The sequence below is a fragment of the Acipenser ruthenus genome, chromosome 2 (genome assembly GCF_902713425.1).
Source record: "Acipenser ruthenus chromosome 2, fAciRut3.2 maternal haplotype, whole genome shotgun sequence".
NCBI lineage: Eukaryota > Metazoa > Chordata > Actinopteri > Acipenseriformes > Acipenseridae > Acipenser > Acipenser ruthenus.
In genome coordinates, this window is record NC_081190.1 from 7,104,375 (window position 1) to 7,127,276 (window position 22,902).

Consider the following 22,902-nt stretch of genomic DNA (forward strand, 5'->3'; position numbering starts at 1 on the left):
TCACCTAGGAGTGAAGAGAGAGAGAGAGAGAGAGAGAGAGAGAGAGAGAGATTGATTTGTTAACCTTTTATTTTGGCTCAGTGAGCTGTGTGTTCATTGTTAATTTTGGTTTATTAAAATAAACCAGCAATTCTGAGTCTCCTTTATGGCTCTTGACTACCTTAGACACCCGGCCAAATGTTAGTTTTATTTTTCTTAAATCTAACATGTCTGTTTGTTTGTTTTTTGTGGGACTACTTTAAATGTGTGGATGGAAACTTAATGGCATGTCCTTCTTGGCTTATGTAACAGGCTGGGCTCAAACATGCATCTTAACCACAATGCAATGTCTGCATTTGTGGTTTTAGCGCGTTTAACCCCATCTCCTCTCCCGACAGGGGACAGGACAGAATCCGTAACGGCAGTGTATCACACAACACTGCCCGCTCCACTTAGATGCCTCCCCTTTATATTCTGTTCTATCATATATAGATATTAAACCCTTGCTGAGCGCTCCTTTTCAAGTTCTTTTAACAGCACTGTTTCGTAGGTTTGGTTTGTTTTGCTTTGTATGCAGTTTGAGTATGATAACATGTAATCAGCGTGTCCTCTAAACACCGCTCTGTGTCCACTTGCAGTTGGAGTACTTTATTGTGCAGTGTTTAAATCAGAAGTCATCAGAAAAAAATAAGAAGAAAAAGAGCCGGAAACCCAACGGGCCTAACCCTCCTCGGTTAGAACAGCCAGGTAGGATGAATCACAAAGTAGTTTTGCATTTGAAGATTGCCCCACAGCAGAGATCTATACTGCTTTGCATTTCAGGCTCCAAGGCTTCAATATTCTGTGAATTGCAAATACATATATACCACCAGATAGTGCAGTATCACATTAAAGAGAGAACACTCTAAGGGAATGCTTGAGATACCTGATCCGATTAGCATCTCTTCCATGAAACCTGCTCTCCTGTTTCAGCCAAGCTGCCGACAGTGAAGACAGAGGACTCCAGCTACAGCTGTGACTTTCTGAGGCTGCTGGGAAGCTCGCAGTGCGCGGACGTGACTTTCTGTTCAGAGGGCCTCGGCGGGGAGCTGGCACGGGCACACAAGGTGGTCCTGTGCTCTGCCAGTCCCGTGTTTTTGCTGCTGCTCGGGGTGGAGGCTGGGGCGGCAGGTGAGGGGTCCTGCAGCCCCTCTGCAGTGAAGGCCGCTCGGAATCTCTTCTCAGTGAGCGACAGTAGCACTGGGTTCCCCACAGACCCCACCACCCGAGGCAGGCATCCCGGTGACCCCCCCACTCGGGTCTTTGTCAAGGACCCCCTCTTGTGTTTATGCCTGTCAGAGACTCTGCAGTTTGTGTATTCAGGTATGGCTCTCTCGTTTTTGTTGTTGAGATTGGAAGCAGTAGCCTTGTATTTTGCCTGTTCCAATAATCCTGTCGGGTGATTTTGAACTCATAAATAATACCCTGTTTCAAACTAGAACAATCTGCCCCTAGTGGATCGATAAGAAAACTACATGGAACATGAGTGGTGTTTCTTAAGGGCCGTTCACATCCGACGCGGCGCAAAAGCAGTTGTTTTCAATGAAGGTGGTCACGCGCAGCGGCAGAGGGAAGTGGCAAATATTTTCAACTTGTGACGTGACGTGACGTGAACTACCAGCAGCCAATCAGGGGAAAGTAGGAGGCTCCTTTGCGAGGAAGAAATAAAATAAATAAATAAATAAAATGGAGGAAAAGCTTGTGGTTCTGATTTCAGATTCTCCAGAGTTGTGTAATACAACATTAAGTAGGTTTGAAATCTACCTTCATCAAACTGGAGCTGCTGTATCAGCCGATGATATTTGCCGTACCTTTTTCTTTTCTTGAGGATGTCATGGACCCACAGCGATCTTACTTTTTTTTTTCTTTCTCCGGTAGAGCAGGGCGATCGCAATTCTCTTTTTTTGTTTGCTGTTCATTGTTCCAGGTATTGTGTTGTCAGATGCACAGTACCACTGATTGTTGCCGCTTTTACAGTCCCCCCCCCCCCAAAGTTTGATATGATGGGATGGCAGTAGTTGCATTTTTTAATCGTGTGTATACGATAATGCTCAATAAGATCAATGTATAATGATGCCTCACACTCCCTTTGCCTATACCCAGCAAACCAGACACAACTCACAAAGAAAGAAAATACCTCAAATCTTTCAATCGCTACTCATTACTTGAAATATATAATTTACTAAGCTTTGTGTCTTCTGTATAAAAAGAGTTTTCCCTTCCCGCTGGCATTTACTGTTTGTTGCTTGGCAACCAACTCACTGTACATGCAGCCGTGCCGCGTTTGGTGTGAACAGTGGACGGAGGCGACTGCAGAGCAGTGCGCAAGGAGGCGGCACGCGCGCCACGTCCGGTGTGAACGCCCCTTTCCACTGGATTGTGGCAGGGGGACAAGTTAAGGGTTACACTCAAGAAGACGTGTTTGAGAGCTCTAAACATAGTGCTTTTAACTTCTGAGTTTTAAAAAGTCACGAGGAAGCAGAAAAAGATATGCAAAGTGATTCTAAACAACAAGAAAAGACATTAGTTAAGATAACAACTGATATTTCAGACCAACTTATTCTTTAAGATGGTACTGCCAGTAGTTTCTCAAAAATTTTACAATTTTACTATTCTCATAATTTATCTAAATGTCGGAGCTGAACACTGATTTGTGTGCAACAGGAGCCTCCCAGTGGAATGAACTGGAAAAATCTATCAGGAAAAGGCTGAAGAGTGTACAGGAAATCGAGGAACTGCTTGGCAAAGTCAGATTTCTTCTTGGCTATGAAAAGGTACTAAGCAGAGGGCTCTGGGATACAATGCCATCTGTTGAGCACTTCTGTCAAAAAGCGTAACTAGCTATGAGGACACCGAGGACATCCTCAGTTGTTTTTTTGCATCGTCAATGCTGATGCTCCTGTAAAAATTCTGGTAAAGTACAAAAGAGTCCTTCATTTCTGGTAACATAGATTTGGAGGTTGAATAGTAAATACCAAGCAGTCCTATAAATACTGCAGCCAGAGCTTGAAACCTCAGTTTAACCTGGTAGAATGTCAGCTCTGGTTATGGCCCTGTATACAGTGTATTCCACTGAGCTGCATGCCCAGCCATGATTTGTCTGTCTGTTATCTGTCCCTCATAATTGCATAGATTGTACAATAAGCTCCAGTTGTAAAACCACTTTGGCTTGAGACTTGGTGGCTGTAAAACTTCACCCAAAGTCATCCGTACAATTGGAATTGTATTTCTGTGCATCCTCTACTTTTTTTTTTTTTGACAGTTTAGTGTTCCAGTAATGCCCTCCAGTTTTTAAAGAAACATATAATTTTACCTATTTGTATCCCGTGTTGTCAAAATAGCACACAAGCCATATTATTTTCGTCATTTTCTTCCCACATCACGGACCATAAACCCCCTGGGGAATATATTTCTCCCCTGGAGAAGAGAAGCACCGCTATGAATCCAGGTCAGGCTCCTGGTTTTTTTCTGGTCCCACTCGTTATAGTCAGAGAACCAACATACAGTAGTTGTTGGAGGGAGCATAATACACTACAATGTACAATGTTTTTAATGCTCAAGAATATGTGTACCCCAGCTGACATCTGACCCATGATGTGTGAATAGAAAATATCAAAACAGTGGGGGTTATGCTTCTAAATGTAATGCTGCAGTTGGATCAACACTGGTTGCAATGCGTGCGATTCTTCGAGTTTGTGTGTGCAGCATGCTTGTAATATTGTAATATCTGTAGACACAACCGTTACCTGCTGATTGTCTCTCCTGTATCTCACTCCTGCAGGGTTCCACTGAGCAAGCACCTCTCAGACACTCCACATGTAACAGTACCCCTCTTGGACATTTATTTAACTCCCCGGTCTTAACGGATGTCATCTTTAATGTTCAAGGTAAATCTCTTTTTCTTGTACTGCCCTTTTGTTTTGACATTTTGCAAGTTTAAAACATCCATGTACTGCTATCCTTGCCTTATTGTGCAGCTGAATGAGCCGCACTGTGTGTAGCTCCAGATACATCCTTTTGACAGCCCTGGGTTAACGAGCCTCGTTTAAGATATCATTTTATTGTCAGCTTCAGGTACGGGCTGGTCCGTGCTATGCAATATTTGTCCAAACCTCAATTGTGGACCTCCTGGAGAAATCCCCATGCAGCAGTACTTACGAGGGGCAATCCTGGCTGACTCCTATCACAGCAATGAGGAAAAGCTATTTGCCTTTCCAGAACAATTTGACAGGCCTCACAAGACTGTGTGGTCATATCAAGTGCCACAAAGCCTCCAGAGGTTATCCAACATGTTTATTGTGTCCAGACTGCCGTCACTATTTGCTGTTCTGTTCCAGGGGTTTTGATGCCGGCTCACAGAGCAGTACTGGCAGCTCGCTGTGAGGTAATGGCTGCCATGTTTAATGGGAACTATGCAGAGGCAAACAGCTGTGTGGTGCCTATCCACAGCGTTTCCAAAGATACCTTCCTGTCCTTCCTGGAATACATCTATACTGACACCTGCTGTCCAGGTAGGTGAAATGCAGTTTGCTGAAAGCCTGTCTAATTCAATCAGTCAGGCCAGTTTGACAGTAAACTGTCCTGTACTATACTTTACTGTGTACTGTGTCTCCTTTGTATTTTATATGAAATTCCGATATCGCTGTATTTACATCTTAAAATGACAAATTAACAGCTCGGTATGTACTCCTTCAGTAAGCTGTTGGGAGTATTTAGTTTGGATTCCAGTGCCAGAATTTTTAGAAGTTTTTAATTGAGGGTTTCTGAAGCAAGGTGTCAGTTCAGAAAGAGACATCTGCATGATCATGATCAAAAATGTCAATCCAACTAAAATAAATATATATATATATATATATATATATGTATTAGTAATAGTAAGTGAACACTCAAGGTAATGTTTTGTTCAATTCTCCCAGCCAGCGTTTCCCAGGCCACAGCCCTGCTGGTCTGTGCTGAGATGTACCAGGTAACCCGGCTCCAGCACATCTGTGAAGTCTGTATCATTACACATCTACAGTGCATGCCCAGCAGAGAGCTGGCATCCACCAACCTCAGTGTGGTCAACCTGCTCAGAAAGGCAAAGGTGCGCATCTTCAAGCCATTCAGATACAGAGGATGCACCATGAACCTTCGCAGAGTTCTGTAGTTGTTCTGCAAATGAGACTAGCTTAACGCAGTGCAATTTGGAACATGCAAAACTCCTTTTCTAGAGGATTTTTTCATTCTCAATGTTTCAAAGCAGTCCTTGAATTTTTTCTTTAATGGGGTCCATTAATGTTGCTATGGAGCAAGAATGAAGTCATTCCACATGCTGTGGGTGTCCGGACTCATCAGCTACTGTTTGGAATTGCTTGTGCAGTCTCCGTTTTAGTTGTCGTTTAGTTTTTTTATTTGAAATCAAACTACAGTAGGTGGATAGTTATATGTAGATGGTCTGTAGCGATACCTGTCAGAGGCTCGTTTCACTGGTACTTCTTCAGGCCAGGGAGACAGCATGGCTGGAATATACCTTCACAACTGCAGTAAAAAGCACTGCATACATTTCTTGGTATTTTCCTGCTCATGGTGATGAGAAAGCTCAATTTTCTATGTTTTGAGCTTAATAGCTGGTGTGAAATTTCACTGGCCTGATTACGGGAGCATGTCTAACTTGAGTGAGATCAGTCCTTTTGATGGCTATTGCTACAGAACCCCAACATACTCAAAAAACAGAATACCAAGAGAGACAGCAACTAAGTTATGTTCTAAAAAATACATGCATGTTGAGTAGCACTTTAACAAAACTCTGGTACAACTATTGTCAGACTATTGACTGTTAAACAACATCACGTGAGAATAATTGTGTTGAATAGTCTCTCAAGTATTTGTATACAAAGTTCCTGAATTAAGGGAATAATTGCCACTTGGTATTCTGAAGCAGTCTATTTTCTCTCTGTCTCTTTTTGATTTGCTGTTTAGTTTCACAATGCTGTGCAGCTGTCCGCCTGGCTGCTTCATTTCATTGCCAGTAACTATCTCATCTTCAGTCAGAAACCAGACTTCTTGGATCTTGCTGGTAAGATTACATGTTGTTACTGGTCCCTGCCAATCACTGTGCACCTGGGGCACAGTCCATGTATTTTACTTGATCATTTTAAAGCAACAGTGATTACAGTAATGATAACACAGTACTTAAACACAGACTCTTCACAAATTCCCATGCTGTGACACTGTTATTGGCAGTTTACACCACACCGCCACCCGTTGTCCACTTCTGGAACAACAAACACAAGGGAAACCATTAATTTCAAATCCATGTTACTAGTCTGTTAAATGATCATTTAAATCATATTTGCATTGCTGATCTCTAGGTTACTCTCTCTCCCTTGTTCTCTTTTTAAAAAAGATGGTTTATGGCTTAAATATTTGTCTATACGGTGTATCAATTTTAATGAAGACCCTTTATATAACGAACAGGCTCAATGCCACAGCACTGTTTTAACCAAGATGATGTGTTAAGACAAGCTTTTGATGCAACTTCATTTTTTTGACACACACACACAAAGCTTATCGGTGCTTTTTAAATGTCATTACCTCATATTACCTTTTCTTAACACTATCACTAAAGATACACTGCTGAATCCTGGAGCCTGTGCCATAGGTCCCACGTGTCTGATGCACATGGTTCAGTATTACCAACAGTTACTGTATTGTAGCAAACCTTGTGTTGCTTGAATAAGAACTCCAGAGAGCAGATAACTTCAAATCGAGGTTTATTTGGAAGGGATTTGTTGTTAGGCTGCTGTGGGTCGTCACCCCCTCCCCACTGCATGATGTCTCATTCTGTTTCAGAGGATGAGAGGGATTTCGTAGAGAAGCATAGGTGGCCCTCCAGCCGGTACGTGCAGGAGCTCGCTGAATTCAGGCAACGCGTTCAGGTCCGGAGACTGCGCTGCACAGTCATGTGACCAGGACCAGCAGCTTAAAAACACCAAACCCGAGAGAATGACATGGAGGCAGCAGTAAGGTGTCCTCTGTAACCTACTTCAAAATAAACACAGATCATTTAACAAACATGTGTAAAAATATATTTATTACTCAGCAGGAATAACTGAATGCACAAAAACCTGTACACTTTGAAGATAGTTGCAGCTGTACTATTTGAGGACTGTAAAACCAGGAAACATATTTCAAAAGCAAAATATTCCAAATGTATACAGAAAGCCCACATGTTTAAAATCCTATGAAACGTATACATTTTCCTTGCGTGTTTGCAGTCATTCTCAGTGGTTCTGGGTTCTGTTGCTCCAGTATTGCACAGGTATTACCACCTGTCTCTCGATTAGCCTCTACCTGGCTTTGAGCTTGTCTGGAGAATCCGAAGTGCCGCACTGAACAGCCTTCCTCAATCCATTCAAGTGACAGTGTGCCTTTTCAGCTCTCTATCTAGAAACAATGGGGCTAGGAGAGATGAAATTGACATTTTAAGCCATATTCTCTAAGCGGTTTGTCTATTTTTCCATGGCATTGTATGATTGAGTGTATTTAACACATGTACTGCCTCTGTTCTAATGATGCACTGAATTCTAATGCTACAAGTCTCGGTTATTGATCTCAAGGTTCAGGTTAGTCTCTATGTTGCACTTAGTCTGGATATTGGGTTTGATTTGATCAGCCGAGACCACGCAGGGATAAGCCACAGGATTATACTGGAGCATTTTACTGCACTGCGGAATCGCCCTGGATTGCACCACCTATCCATGATTATCCAGATCGGGTTGGAAATCTGATTTCCTTTGAGCCTTAGCTGTATGTGCCTTGACTGTCGAGTGCTCTGTTACCTAGAAGGAACAGCCGCTGTGCTGGATACTCATCGTACGGTATATTATTTGTTTCAAACATATCTGATACTTTTATTTTAAACGGCATGATTGTGTCTACAAGTCAAGTTCCACACAGCTCGTTGCGTTAGCTGGTTTGGAGTTAAAACTTGTACATGTTGTCCAGTTAAATCTTCCAAGCTACCAAACCTTTTAAAACAAATATATCTTGCATGGTCTGTTTAAACATAAAGTATACCAGAGTGTTACTAAAGAAACGTTAACCTTTGGGAAACAATTCGGTTTTGCTTGGTTTATCTTTCACACATGTTGCATTTAATTTAATATGTATTGTCATGTGTAATGATTTAACCAGAACAATCTCACTGCAATAGAAGTATGTACCATATAACAAAACAAGTGGGCCATATCTTGAGCTGATGAAAGATGCTGTGCCATATCTATTGCCTATGAGATCAGATACACAACGGCACACTATCCTCTTTACTGTGTTTATTTTTCATCTCTGAATATACCTGGGCCTCCAAAGTTACTTGAACAGATGTTAAAATAATAAGGAAGGATTCAGGACGCATTTTAATCAGGTATAGGCTAGATCGGATTATAACAGGTTTTAATCACTGCCGAATAGTCAGGATGCATTTTAATCAGGTATATGTCAGATTATAATTTTATTCAGGTTTTATTCACTGCAGAATATCACTTATTTCACACCTATGATCGCTGATTTTTTTCAATAGCCCCCTTGCCTTTTAATCACAGCTTTGTAAATTCTAGACCTGTGTTTTTAGTTTTTCAAACTATTCCCCCGAACATATGTATCCAATACCAACTTGATGGGAATTAGAATCAAATTATTTTAGACTGATGGATGTATCAAAGATTCATATCGGGAAAATAAAAATCTACCCTTAAGGGACAGTGTAAATATTGTGATGGTCCACTAAAGAAATCTGCACATTAGAAACAATACTTCCATCTTGCAATTGTTTTTTAAATTCTGTATTTTATTAAGGAGGAAAACACTTAATCCACAGCTGACTCTAGAAATTATTTAAATTTTTCCAACTGACAAATAAATGTTCCTGTTTTAACCTTCCCTTGTTAAGTGCTTGATTCATTCACTCCACTCTTCCTACAAGGTGAGCACAACACTACAGAAATGAAAGGTTTTCAGTGACAGACACTCTCTCAAGCTGTGCAGGTCTCTTCATTAGGCACTGCTTGCTGTGCTCCACACAACTGCAAAGCCCCTTTCACACAGACTGGTTATTACGACTCAAAGCCAGCATTGAAATGGCATGTGGCGAGGCAGTTCAGAGACAGCACAGATCCGTCGTAAGGGCCAGTGTGAAGAGCTATGCTGACACTGAAGCGCTATAGTGGCCGTGGATTTAAAAGGCAACAGCCAACGTGACTGTATATCTGACATACATAGAAAAATGCATCACGTGTTGACGTTTCCTTACCCAAGTCGAGCGTTCACACGAGCATTCCTTTATATCCATCATGTTTTTGCTCTCTGCTGTTGTCTGAACAGCTGGAATGACTTTCTTTTTAACGCTATTGGATCGTCACCTTTGCAATAAAATGCGAGACCTACAGTGTGCCTGAAGCTCCTGCAATGTGGAACATTACAGGTTGTTGTATTGTGTAATATAACTGAAAATAACAAGCAAACAAAATGCTGCCAAATCCACTTTCCCTTGCCATGAGAACGATCTGTCGACGGGCAGGTTTGAATGTCGGTCTCTCGTGATCCCTTTGGTTGTGTAAAAGGGTTATGACGGGATTACACCGGCATAGACGCTGCAGTGTTGAGCTGTGTGAACGGGTGCTTTTAAGAACGTGTGAGACGTCTCTGAGTTGGGTCAGTACTGGCAGTTGTGTGTGACAGTGGTTAAATCAGTATATCACACGTACGCTGAGACTTACCCAAGCATGTGTTCATCACTGCAAGGCTCCGATTGCCCCCAGCATTTCCTGTAACTTGCCACTCCTGTCCAGACCATCCACATCGCTGCCACCCCCAATGCACTCCTCCCCAATGAACACACGGGGTACCTAGGGACAGAGTGGGAGATCAGGGGCTATGAAGTGATTCGATCACAAACCAACAGCTGCGAATTACACCCAGACACAGTGGGAGACCTGATCTGGAGTCTGAATTAACAAGATTAAAAACCCAAGGTGCAAGGGCATTTTGTTCTCAAGCTCCTTCACTTCTTTGACAATCTCAGCTTGATTTGGCCTCTCACTAGCATGCAGTTTAGACCTCTTTTTAGTTTGCTGTGTGTTTTTTTGTGTAGCGCTCTCGAGTGCCTGTACATGGAGAACGCTAAATGAAATAGCTGTGGGATGGGATGATAAGAAAAGGTCCTTACAAAAATACAGCTAGAAACAGAATAAACCCCTTGAAGGGCTCGTTTCAAGCACCCTGGTATCACTAATCTTGCACTAACTAATGTTGTTTTAGGTAAAGTTTGAAAGAAAACTAAACAAAAAATGAAGTACAGTGTATATCGTTATCCTCATGTTTAACTGTTACTGGGTGATACAAAAAAAATCAATGATCACCAAGACCATCTACTATACTAAATGTGAAGTGTGTGGTCTGTAAAATCAATGTGGCAGTGAAATGGTTCAAACTGGACAACAACTGTAATGGAACCTGATGGAGAATCATAGAACACAGCTGTGTACCACATGTTGCAATGATACATCAGTAAGAAGCTTGGGCTTGATGTCTTCTGCAAAGTATATTCTCAATAATGAGTCCTATACAGTAAATATTCAAAGGGAAACATCAGTAATTGCACGGTCTTTGATACTTCTAAGTGCCTACTAATCAAGGATTTTTACAGACACTACCATGTTATCACAAACCCTATGTACAAAATGACAATGTTCTGTACTCTGCCCCATATAAATGACTCGACACAGTGCTGGCACACATTAGAGGGTCTGTGTTTGGAAAACCTTTTATAATAACTATAATGTATATGACCACTGTATGATTCACTTTCACTGGGATTCCAAACCCTGTGATCATGCGATAGAAACACGACACTGTGCAGTTTGAATAAACAAACGAGTCCACGCGTTGATAATGTCGAATCCAAAACCACAACAGCCTGTGACTCAGGACAGCACAGGTATTTCTCTTACACCGTACTTACATTTCCATTATATATTATCAGTAGTAGTTGTAGTAATAATAATAATAATTCACAGCTTAGATATGTAATTATATATATATATATATAATTACAATTATATAATTATATAATTAATTATAGGCTATGTGTGTGTGTGTGTTTTTCAATACAGTTTGAAATACATTATTCATTGCATTACTGTGAATGGCTGTATTATCTTCTATCCTTATAAGAACAGTTTAATTAAACTTACGGTCCTGGCTCCAGTTTTCTCCAGGAAGTAATCCTGGATGCAGCCCATGTCCTTTCGCTTGCTGATATCGATGAACTCCAGGTGGCCTTCTTTAAATTTGTACTTTGACAACACGTCTTTCGCCAAGATACAAAAAGAGCATGTGGGCTTCATGAACAAAACCACTTTGTCTCCTTTTATTTGACTCTCTACAAAATGCTGCGCCATTTTGATGTTTGTGTGTATAAACCAATGGACAAGACTAGCCTAAGACGCCGTCGTGTTTGTGAAGACTAATTTACAAAAAAAAGATGTCCGTATTTCAGTTTATGACACTCCCACTTTAGGGGAGGGCCTCCTGTACCAGATCCCTGATTTTGCTGTTCGTAAAGAGACAGGAATTATAGCATGTCTGGGAACATTTCATTATGCAAAACAGTGATGTTTCTTTGGTGAATGCAACATCGCCACGAACGGGACATATTTGCATGGCATTACAATACCTCCATACCACAGTTTTTATAGTAACTATATTATAATGTAGAAGTACTTTTTATAAGAATATATTGGTACAATTTCAATATTGTTTCTGGATAAAACACTGAATCCCTTTGGTTTTAAAATGAATTTTCATCCCCTCACCATTATGTACTGTAGTTGGACTTTCAATTTCTTAAAGTCTCTAAGGTTACATTACTACAGAGCAACCCTCCCTTCTCTCCATGTTAGCTCAGCACATACAATGTTTTTTAGAACAAAGGCGAGTCATTCACTATGTAGATGCACACGTTTTAGCACTACTCTAGGTTAAAGACATTTCTCAGTTTACTTGCCTTACTGTTATTGTTTCACGCCCTAGGTCACTGGCTGCAAAGCATGTCAGTCAATATGACAGGAAATATAGCCAAGAAGGGGTGGGGACAATTTCACTCTCCAGCAAGGAGCTTTAACCTTTAACACACACACACACACACACACACATATATGTATGCTTGCTGTAACATGTGTTTCTTTCCAAGTAAAGTTATAATTTAATTCAAAACCTTTTTTTTTTATCAGCAAGATCATTTTCAGAAATCCTTTTTGTGTTATAAATATTCATAAACCATCATTCAAACTAATTTGCAGATTTGTTTTTACCCTTATCTGCATTTTATTATGCATATATAAAATAGTTTTGAATGCAATAATGAAAAAGTCTTCCTGAGGTGTTGTGGGCTAGTCAACGAAACACCGAAGATTGGAGGTGCCCACCTGATGACCCCTGCGAAGTGCCCCACCCAGCCCATTCCAGACGGCTGCCATGCTGAGGCGCTAGGGAGGATGCAAATAGGCTGATCCCTGGAGCCAGCATCGTACTTCAGCCATCAGCATCGGGCCAATAGGAAATCCACGTTAGCTGGTGGAGGAAAAGAGCTGAAGGCTCATATATTACAGCAAAGCTACGTCTTGGTTGGTCCCCACCGCTTATATTATTATTATTATTATTATTTATTTCTTAGCAGATGCCCTTATCCAGGGCGACTTACAATTGTTACAACATACAGATATCACATTATTTTTTACATACAATTACCCATTTATACAGTTGGTTTTTTTTTTTACTGGAGCAATCTAGGTAAAGTACCTTGATCAAGGGTACAACAGCAGTATCCCCGACCGGGGATTGAACCCACAACCCTCCAGTCAAGAGTCCAGAGCCCTAACCACTACTCCACACTGCTATCTCATTTTATCTTGGTAAAAGCAGAGTCCAATATTAGCATGATGTAGATAACAGCTGCAATGAAAAGCATGGCTTTTAATATTGTGGGAGGCTGTTGATTTGCCAGTTTTGTTTTTTTTTTTACTTAAGCTTGATGTCACATTACTCTGTGCTATGATTATCTTAAAATTCTTTGACATAAAGAACAATCAATAAAGATGCATCTCACATATGTTGGTATGACAGATTTGGAATATTACCACAATCCCAGAGAAGCCTGGCCGATTGGATGACCTTGACTTACTTATGTTTCTGCAAAAGGCCGCCTCTCTGATTGTTCGGGATAATGTACACGTTGTGCTCAAACTGAAAATTGATTATCCCAACATGCACGCAATTCTAGAATTCCACTATAATTCGAAAACAAAATCTAATACAACATTATAATTAATGTTGTACAACAAGGGTGCAGAAATCCCATCCATGGGGTTCTATATTGGTAAATAAACTGATTAAGACCTGGAAGGAGATTCAGCTGGTTCTATGAAGTCATTTCGAGTAGACTGTAGGTGGAACGAAATCCAGGATTCTGGACTTTGGCAACCACCACTGTGCACCCCCTGCTGTCGTCACACATGCTGCCAAAGTAAATGATGACAGGCATTTTGTTTTAGTTCAGTTCTATAAAACACAAAGTTTCTTCTCACAACTGTAGTCTTCATCAGCAAGGGCCTGCTTTTCAAAACCTGGTAAGTGACAACTTGCAGCAAAGAACGCTACACTTAAAACTAACATTAACTGATTTCAGTGGAGTAATCTAGCATGTGATAGAAAAGGGTTCTGGTCCTGGTGTGTGGGTCCACTCCAGGTTTTACAGGTAAGATTTAATAGCTAAAACAGGCAAATTGGTTCAATTAAACAATAACATGGAAGTAAAAGAGTTGGATTGGAAGGGACAATTTTGCTCAGCTATAAAGCAAGGCTGGGCAACCTTGGTGCTTCAAATCCAGATCTTTGTTTCAACCGCCTTCTTCATTATCAAATTGAACCAATTAAAACCCTTACTCTACCCTAAAATAGTGTATCTATTGATCCTATTGTGGAATGCCCCTCAGGGTCAAAGTCATTACTTTATGTTGCCACCAGATGGCAGCCTCTGAAAAGACATGGATGGCACCTGTTAGAAAACAAATCCACTTGACCACGTTGAAGATGTTCTGCAGTCTAGAGTCTTAGAGGTTTTAAAATCCATCGATCAGTTGCCATTCTTCTCCCTGTATTCTGCATTTCACTTGATAACTCAGTTTTTCACTTCTGCTTTCTGATTCTATGGGGCAGGTGAATGACACTCTCTGTCTATCTCTCGAACAGGAACACTCTGTCCAGTCCATAGGGCAGAGTGTTACCATGGACGACAGGCTGCATAGTGTTTTATGTTTAGAGATGCGTTTCACAGATAAGTAAGGGACTTGTATGGGTTTTAGAACCTAAAGCTGAAGGAACACATAGCCACTTTTTCAGGCACAGTGGCTTGAAACCTGGTTCCAGGAGACAGTGAGATCTAATTTGAGGTAACTTTGCTGTATTAAACCCCCAAGTCTCCCCTGCTGTGTCGATCAGTGACCTGAAACCTAGTCTCCTGAAACCATGTTCCAAGCAACAAAGTGGCTCTGTGTTCCCTCAGCTTTAGTTACTATACCTTTTAACCTCTTTGCTGCCAAGCTAAACAGAAGGCTACCTGCTCTGTGTTGGGGATGTCTATATTGATTCCACCACACATCTGTTTGAACCTTGGTTAATATATACCTTTTTGATAGTGGTAACCAGTTTTGGACTGAAGACATTGACAGTAGTTCTACATGGCGTGCAAGTTTGGTATTTAATTGCAGTTATTTAAGCATTGCCCTGGTACGTATCTGTGGTCTGTTATATGCATTGTTTTAATGTATTGTCTCTGTTTGCTCTCACTAGATGAATGTCTCAATACTGAGAACAATAAAAAAGAGGGTCACACTGTATTTTAAGAGACGCTTTTAAAAGTGTATTTACTGTTGACAAGTTAACTAACACGTCACCCAATGCTGCTCATTTTATGTCACTAGTAAACCTCGTCTCCTTTGCTAAACATTACTACGGCAACATCTTTAAAAGTGCCTTTAAACAAATAGAACCCCATTTCAATTATATAACTGTCGTTTTTGTTTTTTAAATAGTTTATAAATAGGCTATTACATAAAAACTTACCATTAACAATAATACACTCGCAGTTGGAGATCTGGGCTCAGTTCAGTTTGGTGCTCTCAAGCCTTTAACTGGTTCATACTTTAACAGAGAGAATTCTAGACTCTAGTTGTCTGCTAGTTTGGCGACAGTTATTTTTTTCAGCTCTAGCTGGTTGTGTCATATGACCGCCTCCCAGTATTTACAAGACTGGCGAATGAACCAGCCTTTAGAGGACTTTACTCCACACAAAACAAGCTTTGGCACAATAAGTCTCCGACATGGTGGGTTGCTGTTTGAGTCAGGATTGAGGTACCTGGGGGAGTCTAGGTTGTGCCTGAAGCAGGATTACAGTCAAGGAACCTTCTGTTGATACCGTCAAAACCTTGAGATGCCCCGATCTATCACCCAAAACAGGAGGCCCTGACTGATACTATCCATACTTGGAAACCTGTCGCACAAATAAGAATGCATTTCTTGCACATGCAGTCAATGTGAAAAAAGCACAAAATGGTCTTTGATAAATCCAAGTGTCAGACATTATTATTATTATTATTAGCATTGGAGCAAATACAGATTTTTCATGTTTCGAATACTCTTTCACATTTTAAAAGAATGCTCTGATACTCTTTCATTTAGAATTAGCTGGTAAACAAAAGTTTATTTCACATTTTAAGTACAGTTTGTTTGAGTATTCAGATATTGGTCCTAGACCTCAGGTATATATTGCCTTGGTTTTTCTTACTCAGTCATGACAAGAGCTTAAGAAAAGCAAGTTTATTGCAATCTATTTTGTTAGATTACATCTGGTGAAAAGTCCAACTGTCAAGAAAAGTTGGAAATAGAGCAAAGTCTACAACTGGCGAATGCAGCATGCTGCCAGACTGGCTGGCTGTGCCGGCGGTGCGGTCGAACGCAGCGTGCTGCCAGGCTGGCTGGCTGGCTGTGCCGGCGGTGCGGTCGAATGCAGTGTGCTGCCAGGCTGGCTGGCTGGCTGTGCTGGCGGTGCGGTCGAATGCAGCGTGCTGCCAGGCTGGCTAGCTGGCTGTGCCGGCGGTGCGGTCGAATGCAGCGTGCTACCAGGCTGGCTGGCTGTGCTGGCGGTGCGGTCGAATGCAGCGTGCTGCCAGGCTGGCTGGCTAGCTGTGCGGTCGAACGCAGCGTGCTACCAGGCTGGCTGGCTGTGCCGGCGGTGCGGTCGAACGCAGCGTGCTGCCAGGCTGGCTGTGCTGGCGGTGCGGTCGAACGCAGCGTGCTGCCAGGCTGGCTGGCTGTGCCGGCGGTGCGGTCGAATGCAGCGTGCTGCCAGGCTGGCTGGCTGTGCCGGCGGTGTATCAGAACTCCCAGTAAGATTAACTGTATTGCTATCTGGTAATAGGCAACTAATGGTCAGCTCTGTAACCTTCAGCCAATGGGATCTTGTTTCCAGTGGGGCCCAATTCCAGCACTGTAACCTGAGAAGCTTCTCTGGGCCTTTTCTACAAACCTAATAGGACTTCAGGCACAGGGCTACTTGTAAAGTTAGGTTTTCCTTTTTGTCCACCCAGCTGCAAATGGACTTTGTAGCTACTTTATTGATTTATTTACACTTGAGATGTTCCAGATAAATTAGGCGATAGATAGCAGTTAAATGTTCTTCCCTATGCGAGCTCGTTCGTGTTGCGCTACACTCAAGCCTACTAGGTATTTCAATAAGATCAATGGGTGAATGCTCTGCTGCGGAAGAACACCACACAAGACATCTGGAGTTCAACCAGAGAAAACATTTCTCATATGGAGCTGCGATAAAATAAAAAGCAGAGTATCTGAAGGGCCAGGATCTATGTGGATATGAACACTTGGCCCAGCTTCTTATAATCACCCAGCTCCGTTTTCAATTCCAGTAACTTAAAAAGTACAAGCTCCAACAATAATTTCTCTTACTATTTTACGAGTGGCTCCATGTTCTGCTGTTCCAATACTGAGCTACCATTTTCCTGTTAATTTTTTTTTTTTATAATGCCATCTCAGCACCACCCTCTCCACATTTTTATAGACAGAGTAGACGGGGCTACCAGTTGAAAGGTCACACTGTCACATGCTTTGAATGGAAGTCTATATAGTCCCAGGAAACGTAAAAATGCAATTAAAAGGATATTCAAAGCAACTTCCTTGTGATGTTAGTCACTCACTGCTACTATGAACTTACGGTTATTGTTAACAACTCCGGACTCAGGCTGGAGACCGTTGTTTATTTTGGTCAGAAGGTTGACAGCAGTGCTGCTCACTGGAGGCTGTTCCGCTGCATTCCAAACCTAGACCTTGTTCATACCTTGGTGCTTTTACCAAGTTCTTAATTGAAAAAATGTAAGCCCAAAGTAATCACACTGTAGGACCACAGTTGCCTATGCATGCTGAACTACAAAAATGTTTAAAAATAAATCCAATAAAAGTTACGTATGAGGGAAATGGCGAAATGTACAGCTTGTAAAAATGGGAAACTGTAAAACTATATACATATAGTGGCTGCAAAGTGTGAATGGTGACGTAGTGGGAGTTAAAAAAAAGTGTCAGATGTTTAGTTTTTATAATAAAAGAATATGCTAAATATAGCTCCTGAAAAACAGTATTTTTGCAGCACAAAAATGAAATATGTTCGAACTACACAAAAGGATAAGGCAAATAACGGAAAAGTGAATATAATTCAGAAAAAAAAAACTAAAATAGGAATCATATTGAAATATTTTCACATTCCCCCTTTTTATTTAAAAAATAAAAAAATTCAAGATTATGATAACGCAGAGGCCAGTAAAACCAGGCTTGAACTGCTGGGTAATGGATTTGCATAAACCAACATTAGTTCAAGCATTACACCAGGAAGCCTATTTGCTGCCTGGTGAATGGGAGGGTGTGTTTAAACACTCAGCAACAGGAAGAGCCACAGGACAGATGAGTGCAATGTTCCCAACAGCATTCTCCACACGAGACTGATCTGTGGGAGTCACAGTACTGACGCTTAAAAAGAGAAGGGTCTAGAAGATGGGCGTTTTGCAAGCCATGGCCAAAATCACAAGGTTAACTTTTTTTTTTTTTTTTTTTTTTTTTAAAACAGCATCAAGTCCTATTTTAGCCCAACCACTACCTGCTCCCTAAGACCTTTGTCATGAACTCTTGAAGTAACCCCCTCTGTCCTCCCTCCTCTCCCTTTCACTCCAGACCGTTAATAACAAGACACACATGTGCAAAAGTAGACATTTTATTGAACTGCTGCAATACATAAACAGAAGGGCAGCCTTGGCTCATAAAAAGTTTCCTGCTCTTGCAGCTTCTTTTCAAAAAATCTAATGGCCCAAACAAACAATGGCTTAAATGTTTGGAGTAATGAAAATCACCATTAGCACTTATTTATATACTCCTTTTCTGAACTGAGAAGACACTTCCAGGTTTTAGACTGCCTCCTAAATCCAGTTATCCAGTTGCTTATTCCTTCACATTGCTACATCCCAAGGATCACAGCTGTTCTTTTCCAAAAATGTAGAAGTGCTGGCATATACTGCAGCTTTGTCCCAGGATTGCTGAAGGAAAGGGCATCTGCAACACTTGTGCTAATAATTAGCAGGTTGAAGACTTCAAAAGCTGCTGTGGAAAACGTGCCAACTTCATGGCATACTGTACATCACCTACTAACACAAGACTGAATACAGTATGCAGGCTGTGGTTAAAGACAATGTGAACAGCTGAGGGACAACCAAAAAATAAGAATGGAATGAACAAAAGTCACAGCACCCCCTTTTCTACAACTCTGGCAAAAAAATTTGCATCACCTACAATTTGGATTGGAATTTTTTTTTTTTTTTTTTTTTTTTTAATATAAACACACTATATGAACATAATGTAGATATTTTAATGTATCGTAAATCAAATAAACTACAAATGATGTTACATTTCAAAATGTAACATTTTTCAATTAAAGTACATGGAAAACATTCAGCAGGTTTCATTCGGCTTTTGGCCATAGCTGTAAGTAGGTTCCATGATATTAGAGTTTGTGAATGAATACATTTAAAATGTATTGCAAAAAGGTAGAAATGTACATTTCTCCTTTAGGATGATAAAATGTATATTAAAAGAGAGAATTTGCTAGAGGAACACTGCAACTTTGAAAAAGCAAAATGTTTAAATTTCTTATCGATTGCTTTTAGTTTCCTTCAGAGATTTAATGAACTGGACTGGTTTAGTTTTATGCACAGGTTTAGTGCTCATGACATGCTTTTTCTTGCACACAAGAAATCATGTGATTCTCATTTGAGAATAAAAAATAAGACTGGTATGATGTGGGGTTTGCTGCCACCAGGCAATACCACACTGCATTTGCTAGGATCACAGTGAATTCAAGCTTTTAAGACGACACACACACACACACTGAACTAAACCGGGCAGTTAAAGATATGCACCCCCTTTTAATGCCTGTGGCACTGTGCTGGTTTTATCCTGTCCATTTTCCTAACCCAAAATAAAATTAAAATTACATTTATATAAAAAACAAAACAAACAAAAAAAAAACAACAAAAAAAAGAATTTGCAAGTTATGGTCATTTAATGTCCATAACTCCATGTAATACTATATATAATTACAATATATTAAATTGTGGAAGGCATTTAAATAAATCATATATTATTTGCGATTCTGCCAGTCACAGGCAAGGGGATAACATTTGCTATTTTTAAAAAAGGCCAGGCAAACATTTTTCAATCACTTTTGTTCTGGAAACAACCTTTAAAATAAGGAGACTTTGGGCTACTGAGATGTTACAACTTAATTTGTTGCAATTTGAATATAACCCATTGTACATCTGACAGAACTTAAGAGCTGGTTACAAATGCAGTACATCTGAGAGGGTAGATAACTAAATACAAGTAAATATTTTTGTGCAAGATAGAGCCAATTAATCTTTGCCACCATGCTGAACAATTTTGACTGGCCTTTAGTGTGGATGAACATTTGATTGAAAATAAAAAATAAAAATGTGCTCTCCAGCACCAGTGTATTGCTCAACACAGTAAACCAGAAAACGTAAAAAACTATTTGTAAAAAGGCAACAATTCCATTTTTTTCTTTCTAAATAAACACCTAAACTGGTTGATATTCTTTCAATAGCACAGAAGCCAAGGACAGAGCAAGCACACAAAACCACGAGTAGTCTACTGCAGAGACTAAACGAGGCTGTGTGAAGTTCCGTTACCTTCAAAAATGTCTTCCATAGTAACCAAGTTACAGCGTGACATTCCATTTTGTTTGGATTACCACCTCCCCTATGAAATGAGTTGCATATTTAAAGCTACACGTTTTCAGAATTAAATATGCTGGTTCAATAACTGACTGACACTACTACCCACATAATAAAATTATGAGCAACCTCTCAAAAAGGAGTGTGTCAGCAAATCACCTAAATGCTTCTCCATTACCTGCAAAATATGCAAGTACCTTGTGCATTTAGCCTATTTATTTTAAGGTTACAGATTCCAAATCAGAAAGACGCATTTGTGATGAATTAAAAACAGACATCTAACTCAGTTTATGTCCATCTGTACTGTCTGGTATACAATGGTCACAAATGCAGTCCGGTATTCATGTCAAATCTTCATGCCCATTTGATTTCCACACAAATATCCAACTTGAAACTAGGTGCATTTTCTGGGTTACTGGTTCATACACAAAAACCCCTTGCTAACACTGGAGAGTGAACAGTTTTATTAGAGATACCAAAAGGAATTTGGCAAACATCCTAACATTCAGTTTTGTAAACATAATGCTTCCCTTTTCAAATGGCAGCACTTTGAAAAGAAACAAAACAAAAAAAAACCACAATGAATAATCCTTAAGTTCATCCACTCCAAGAATAGTGTTCCCATATAAACTTACTGTGATGGTTCAAATCGAAAGAACTGAAACTCAAAGTTTGTGCTATTCGATGATCACAGTATATTTGAAATACATTTGCTCTGCAAGTCCTGACGACCAGGAGGAACACTTTTGTTAAATACACAGTTCATGTAGGCGACGGCTTCTTTGCATAGAATTTCTCTTCTCAAAAATATATAGCAGTATACAAATATGTCTCCTACATGGTTTCATACTTTTTTAATCCAAACTATAGATCTTTAAATCAACTTTTTTTTTTCCTTTCCATAAAGGAAGTTACAAGTTTACAGGAAAATACCAACAACGACACTCTGTTTTATCCTGAGTGTTTGGGCCTACTAGGAGCAGCAGCTTTTTTATTTTTTTATTTAAAGTTTATTTTAAATCCTGTTTTCACTCTTTCCCCCATGCATGCACACAGCCACACCTCCTTGCACACACACACACCCACCCCCATCTCATACTTGGTAGGCCACTATCTGCTCCCCATTAGTCCAAGGACTGGGAAGCAGTGTAGATATTTTACTACAGAGTGTATACAAGCAAACATTAAGGCAACATTTGCAATGAAGGGTTGACGTAGCATAATAAAAGGTTACTTTTGTGAAATAAAGTATAGGCTGTTTAGTGCCATATTACACAAATCGTCTACACCCTCCAGAAGAATTTCAAACACTTTTTTTTTGTTTTTATCATTTTTGTGCAAATTGCTTCTGAAACCTCCTACCATTAAGGCAAAGGGTTTGCATTAATAAGATCAAAGACAGACAGGTATAACAGACCTTTGGTTTAGTTCTGCATACACTTCTCTCAGCCATTGGATCCCCAATGTGGTTATACAACTATTTTGGACAAACGAGTCTACTTTGAGGAAACAAGGAGAAAAGGGAAGTTGGGAGAGAGGGAGGGAGGGAGGCTTTCAATTATGCAGGAATCCCAAAAGAAAAGGAAAAAAATTAACTAAAAACATTAAAGCATAAATAAGGAAAATAAATGTAACTCAAGTCACCTGTTCCTGAAACTTTTGTATTCCTTAAAAACAAAGTTTCAGTAATACCAATTCTAGAGTAACTTTTTTTGGAATTTCTTTTTAAATAAATAAGCTTTGTTTATTCACATCATCTTCCGGAGAAAGCAGGGGCTCCGCAGAGCAGCCCCAGCAATCTTAGTGTCACGGCTGCGCCCTCTGTTGGTCGAACTCTGCTATTAGTCTCTTAATGTGAGCCAGCTTGTTGTGGAGATACTCACACCTGGATTTCTCTTCATGGTAGTGGGGATAACTCTAAGGAAATTAAAAGAGAGAAATAAATAGTTTCCCCCCCCATAGTTCAAGTCTTATAAATGCTAATCCAGTACAGAGTGGAAGTTAGTTAAGCTGACCGCCATCTATTATCCAGACCACTACCTGGTCCCAATAAAACAAAGTACTAACAAAATCATTTTCCAGAATAATCACTTGCAACTCAGCCTAGTTACTTTCAGTATGTGGTTCATTTATCTAGAAAATCAACCAAACCACACTGCTTACCGCCACCCTCCCTCACCAAAAACCTCACTTCAGAGCCTGCAACACTCGAAGGTTATGACCATTAGATTGATCTGTCTTCATGTTTAAATGACAGATACATGTTGACACAACAGAAGATAAAAAGCAGGATTAAGCCCATTTTAATTATGTCCAAGACTCATATCTTTGTGCTTGTAAAAGTTGTTGTATTGCCATCACTGCAGTTTTCTATATTTTGCCACATAACTCTGCAACACTATGCACTAAATTCACAAAGCAAACAGGCGAGATTGTCAAATGAATGCCAATCTGTCCACTTACTACAGGACAAACACTGTTG

The 22,902-nt window shown here is 40.3% G+C and overlaps 3 protein-coding genes across 4 annotated transcripts in view; 1 reads left to right on the forward strand and 2 right to left on the reverse strand.

Moving 5' to 3' along the window:
• Positions 1–8,937, forward strand: part of LOC117403939 (rho-related BTB domain-containing protein 3-like) — a 26,388-nt gene extending 17,451 nt beyond the window's left edge. The window contains exons 5-12 of the mRNA XM_034006441.3: positions 618–726; positions 952–1,341; positions 2,683–2,792; positions 3,800–3,905; positions 4,356–4,529; positions 4,935–5,101; positions 5,977–6,073; positions 6,850–8,937. Coding sequence (XP_033862332.3) covers positions 618–726; positions 952–1,341; positions 2,683–2,792; positions 3,800–3,905; positions 4,356–4,529; positions 4,935–5,101; positions 5,977–6,073; positions 6,850–6,965 — 1,269 coding nt within the window. The 3' untranslated portion in view covers positions 6,966–8,937. The remainder of the gene's footprint in view (positions 1–617; positions 727–951; positions 1,342–2,682; positions 2,793–3,799; positions 3,906–4,355; positions 4,530–4,934; positions 5,102–5,976; positions 6,074–6,849) is intronic.
• On the reverse strand, positions 6,754–11,556 carry LOC117403940 (glutaredoxin-1-like). Of its 2 annotated transcripts, none has more exons than XM_058987770.1 (3): positions 11,250–11,556; positions 9,774–9,902; positions 6,754–7,041 (listed from the first exon to the last, which is right to left on the reverse strand). In XM_058987770.1, exons 1-2 carry the CDS (start codon positions 11,454–11,456, stop codon positions 9,789–9,791), a joined length of 321 nt encoding a protein of 106 aa, XP_058843753.1. In that variant the 5' UTR covers positions 11,457–11,556; the 3' UTR covers positions 6,754–7,041; positions 9,774–9,788. The 2 variants fall into 2 exon arrangements, with proteins under 2 accessions (XP_058843753.1, XP_033862334.3); XM_034006443.3 differs by having other exon boundaries at positions 6,754–6,978; positions 11,250–11,552.
• A 6,816-nt stretch (positions 11,557–18,372) lies between these two features.
• LOC117404035 (RNA polymerase II elongation factor ELL2-like) overlaps positions 18,373–22,902 on the reverse strand; it is a 36,210-nt gene continuing 31,680 nt past the window's right edge. The window contains exon 12 of the mRNA XM_034928430.2: positions 18,373–22,337. Within this exon, the coding sequence (XP_034784321.1) occupies positions 22,227–22,337 (111 nt within the window). The 3' untranslated portion in view covers positions 18,373–22,226. The remainder of the gene's footprint in view (positions 22,338–22,902) is intronic.

Excerpts from the sequence above, each read along its gene's own strand:
- LOC117403940 (XM_058987770.1), bottom strand. The coding sequence starts at position 11,456 with ATGGCGCAGCATTTTGTAGAGAGTCAAATAAAAGGAGACAAAGTGGTT. Across the intron at positions 9,903-11,249 it reads AGAAAACTGGAGCCAGGACC|GTACCCCGTGTGTTCATTGG; the intron begins GTAAGTTTAATT and ends CTCTGTCCCTAG.